The sequence below is a fragment of the Melanaphis sacchari genome, unplaced genomic scaffold (assembly GCF_002803265.2).
Source record: "Melanaphis sacchari strain LSU unplaced genomic scaffold, SCAv2.0 Contig32_pilon_pilon, whole genome shotgun sequence".
NCBI lineage: Eukaryota > Metazoa > Arthropoda > Insecta > Hemiptera > Aphididae > Melanaphis > Melanaphis sacchari.
The window spans coordinates 534,050-539,417 of NW_020271199.1; the positions used below are offsets into that span (position 1 = coordinate 534,050).

The window sequence follows — 5,368 nt, forward strand, 5'->3', positions numbered from 1 at the left end:
TTGTTTATTTATATATTATTTAATTTAATATTAATATTTAAAATTCAATTAAAACTAATGGGTAATAGGGTACAGTAGATATGATGGATGTGTTAAACTTGAATTGAATGAGGTATTATGATAAATGAAAAATAATTCTAAGTGGAGACAGTTTAACAGATTATACCTCTAAGTATATTTCATGTTATTGCTATTAAAGCAATAAATTAAAATAATTTATTTTACTATTAGTTATATAGTTGATTGCCTTAAGTCTAGGTTGAATATATTTTCACCAAAACGTCATCATATGTAAGAATAGGTAGATATAGGTATTTAAGTTTTATGTTCTCGAAATTAATGAATATTTTTATTCATGTTTTAAATATATTGGTTCAAATTTGAAATTCAAATGTCTTTAATAAAAATGTGTTAAGATATTTTTAAATTTTTTTGTTTTCAGTATGAACACTAATGAAAGATATTGTTAATGTACTAAATTTTCAAGCTTTTTGACAGAACAAACAAATTTATAGACATTTTTAGAAATAAAAATAAAACAAAATGAAAATATAAAATATTTATAAATAACTCAATTAGAAAACGTCTTACAATTATGTATTTTCAAGTAACTACAAAAAAAGGGAAAAATCGATTTTATCAAAAGCTAGATTTACATAAAATTCGGAATTTCTTATTCATTTTTTTGTTATTTTGAAAAATACTGGAAATTTTTAATTTTGCTCTCTCTGAAGTTAAAATACGAACTAATTTCAATTTGTTATTTGAAACCACACTCAAAATTGAAAGTCAAAGTACTTTTTCGACTACTTCAAAATATTTACATCATTATAAAATCATTACGTTTAAAATCTAAAATATAATCCAATTTTTTTTTTTTTTGGTAATAATAAGGATAATGTATATTTTATAAATAAATAATTGTATGTTAAATTGATTTTATTTATTCAGTGTATACCTAGGTACCTACCTATTATATGTATATAAGTAAAATAAGTACCGACTACCTATTTATTTTTAATGCTTAAGGTTATAAGACTTGATTACATCACTTATGGAAAAAAAAAAATTGATGATCTAAAACAAGCGCCTCAAGTCTTTTAAGCTCTTTTAAAAGAAAATAAAAATTTTAAAAAATAATTGTAAATTGTAATATTATTCTTTGTAGTTTGTAGTTTGTACACGGGCGTCAGGCAATGAAGTATAACTCGTTTCTTCCATGGCGTGTCCGGGCAGGGCGCGATAACGAGGTATGCTGACTACTGATAACGAAAATACCGACCGCCGAATCGTCACCCGTCGGTCATCGCGCGCGTACGTCTCGATTTAATTTAACAATTTGTCGGTTTTACTATTTAATAATACTTATATAATTATACGCGAGCAATCGGGTAGAAGGCTAACAGAGTAAAACAAGACAGCCGCAGATATCGCCATGATCGGTGGTCTGTTTATGTACAACCACAAAGGTGAAGTATTGATATCGCGAGTGTACCGCGATGACATCGGCCGCAACGCCGTGGATGCATTCCGCGTTAACGTTATACACGCGCGCCAGCAGGTCCGCTCACCGGTAACCAACATCGCGCGCACCTCGTTCTTTCACATCCGCCGGGCCAACATTTGGCTTGCCGCCGTCACCAAGCAAAATGTCAATGGTGCCATGGTATTTGAGTTCCTCATACGGTTCACTCAGGTCATGCAGTCGTACTTCGGCAAGATCAACGAGGAGAACATCAAGAACAACTTTGTGCTTATCTACGAGTTGCTTGACGAGATACTTGACTTTGGCTATCCGCAGAACTGTGACACAGGTGTACTCAAGACGTTCATTACACAGATGGGCGTCAAGTCACAGAGTAAAGAGGAGCAAATGCAGATCACGTCCCAAGTCACTGGCCAGATTGGATGGCGCCGCGAAGGCATAAAATACCGCCGTAACGAGCTGTTCCTTGATGTGCTGGAGTATGTTAACTTGCTAATGTCACCCCAGGGTCAAGTGTTGTCAGCTCATGTTGCTGGTCGCATACTCATGAAGTCCTATCTAAGTGGCATGCCGGAATGCAAGTTTGGTATCAATGATAAGATAGTCATGGAGTCCAAGGGCACCAAGATTCTTGATGACACTGGCTCAAGAACAGCTTCTGGTAAGCCAGTTGTCGTCATTGACGATTGTCAATTTCATCAATGCGTGAAGCTTTCAAAATTTGAAACCGAACATTCCATAAGCTTCATTCCACCTGATGGTGAATTTGAGTTGATGCGTTACCGTACCACCAAAGATATATCATTGCCATTTAGAGTTATACCGTTGGTAAGAGAAGTAGGTCGTACTCGCATGGAAGTTAAAGCCGTATTGAAGTCTAATTTCAAACCCTCCTTGTTAGGACAAAAAATTGAAGTGAAGATTCCCACTCCCTTGAACACGGCTGGTGTTCAATTGTTATGTCTAAAAGGAAAAGCCAAATACAAGGCTTCAGATAATGCAATTGTATGGAAAATTAAGAGAATGGCAGGTATGAAAGAAACACAGTTATCAGCTGAAATTGATCTTTTAGAGACTGACACTAAGAAAAAATGGACAAGACCACCGATTTCAATGAATTTTGAGGTACCATTTGCTCCTTCAGGATTCAAAGTTAGGTATTTAAAAGTATTCGAGCCAAAGTTAAATTATTCTGATCATGATGTTGTTAAATGGGTTCGTTATATTGGGCGAAGTGGATTGTATGAAACTAGGTGTTAAACAAATTAAACTACTATACTTAATTTATTATTCCAAAATTGTATACATATTGATTAATATAAAGTATAATATTATATCATTATTTTATTTTTAATTTATAATCCATTTCATAGACGTGCGCACAAGAGCATATGCTGCCCCTGGACTTTCTTTGGGGCTACTATGACCTATAAATTTTAGATTATGGGCCTCGGTAAAATTATATTCTACAAATAGATGATCATTGTAGATAAGAAAATTATAAAAAAAATTTTACTTAGTAAAGTATAGATAAATATTTTATCATTATATAATTTACTAGTATAAAACTAATAAACCTGTTTACTATAAAAATAGCCATGATTTTAAATTGTAAATATTATTATTAGGACTCTGATGTTTATGCACTTAAAATTACTGTAATATGCATGCATTTATGCACTAAAAAATTATGAAATATGCAATCAAAATATGTGCTAAAAATTATAAAATATGCATTTTTAATCAATAAAAATGCCAAAATATGCACAAAATTTTTTATTGTTTATTTTAATACCATTTCAAGTATATTTTTTAAATTTACATAGAGTTTTATTTAATTTACATTATTATTTATTAATTAGGGATTACCATTATTATTTATTAGCATTTTACTGTGCTACTATAGTTTTTTTAATTTATTCAAATTTCTAATTGTGTCTATTATCATTGAGTTAATTTTTATAATGTGAAAAGCTTCGTTCTACATCAACTGATGTTATCTTAGACTTTGTCCAATAAAATACTGTAATTCTGAACAAACACGACAAGTTGATAATAAACATTTATGTTTTACGTCAATACTTGGTAGATTATAGACTGTAGTTACCATCTATAAAATTTATTAAAATTGTGAAATTAATTGTATAGTTCGTTAATTAAATTGTTTAAAAAAAAAAAAAATGTTCTGAAATATGCTTTTTTATTTTTAAAATCTCAAAATATGCAATAAAATACGAAACCATAAAATATGCAAAATAAAAATAGTATTATTTGATTCAGTATAACATGAATTAAATTTGTATCCAGGTTAGCATTAAATTGGATAAATAGAAAAAAATATGCAATTTCATAAACATCTGAGCCCTAATTATTATTTACTATAATTTATAATCAAGAAATCTTAAAAAACTGAATTTTTAACGTTATTGTCTAGTGCATCGTATACTAATATGCTATGATGCTTGCAAAAAAGTACTCCTTTAGTGGCTAGTACCTTAGTGTACAAATTTTTAAAAGTAACCAATATAATTTTAATTTTGATAGCCAATAATAAAAAAGAAGTAAAACTATGGGCTAGTTTTAATAGTGAATTTGAAAAATGGGTGGAATTAATCTCCTGCTACCTCTGAAACCAGAGACTGCGCACACCTATGGTCATTCAGTATATATTATATGATTAAATACGTTTGTTATTTAGGCTAGTCATTTTATGTACATTTTAACTAATATTTACATTTAAATGTAATAAGTTTATAAAAATATGATATTTATTATAACTATTATTATGGATACTTATATAGTTGATTTATAATTTTATATAATTTTTTTTCTACTTTATTTGATCTGCGTTTTTTTTTTTTTTTTAGATATTTATTATTTTTAAAGCTATGGTTTTTAACCAAGTTTAACATTTAGGTACTTTAGATGAATATAAATTAATGTAATAATTGAATATGTAATAAACAACAGTTGATTCATTACTGTTAAAAAAAAATATTGATTCTATTCAGGTAAATATAATATGTTTTTATGTGATTTATTATAATATAATATTATATAAATAATTTTGTATTTTTATTTATTTATATACAATTTCTACTATTATGTGCTGTTAAGCAGTTCGTGGGTTGAATTTATTTATATTACTATCATTGAGTGACTAAACAATTTTAAATAAACAGGAAATACTATTTTGTTGTCACTTAACAGTATTATAATATGTTTATGTATAATTTGTTTCATTTAATATGAAATACATTGGTTGGTTTATTAGAAGTATAGTATTGCTTATATAGGAATACATATTGACATAATATAATAAGTATTAAAATTTATTTCTAAAGAATTTAACTAATTCTTTTTAATATAATTTAATATTTTATTATATTGAAAATAAACTTGATTAATTATAATTTATAACAATTATATTATCTATACAATCTCTATGGTAATCAAGTATTTGTGTAAATAATTTTACAAGATGCTGTAATTTTAATAAAAAATATTAATTGTTTTGTTAAAATAAACCTTTAAGTAATTTATATTAATTATAATTTATGAATGTTACTATCAGTTAGCTTTAACATGTTGTTAATTTTACATCACACCATACTGATTCTTGTGTGGAGCACAGTATAATTTTTAAAGGTAGAATGAAGACCCCGACATTCTCAATCCTCAAAAAAATATTCAATCAATTAATCAGTGAAATTTTAGGAAAAATATATTTGATAATATAACATTAACAATAAGAAAAACTTTACAGTTTATATTTAACATAAATAAAGAACAAATAATAATTTAAATTAAGGATTTTTTTTATTAAACATAAATATCACTCTGTTATATAGAATATGTATTTCTTCATCATTAATTAGGTCA

The 5,368-nt window shown here is 27.5% G+C and overlaps 1 protein-coding gene across 1 annotated transcript; it reads left to right on the plus strand.

Moving 5' to 3' along the window:
• The first annotated feature begins 1,266 nt into the window (after positions 1 to 1,266).
• On the plus strand, positions 1,267 to 2,922 carry LOC112596527 (AP-2 complex subunit mu). Its single transcript, XM_025342256.1, has one exon. It carries the CDS (start codon positions 1,436 to 1,438, stop codon positions 2,744 to 2,746), a length of 1,311 nt encoding a protein of 436 aa, XP_025198041.1. The 5' UTR covers positions 1,267 to 1,435; the 3' UTR covers positions 2,747 to 2,922.
• Positions 2,923 to 5,368: the final 2,446 nt, after the last annotated feature.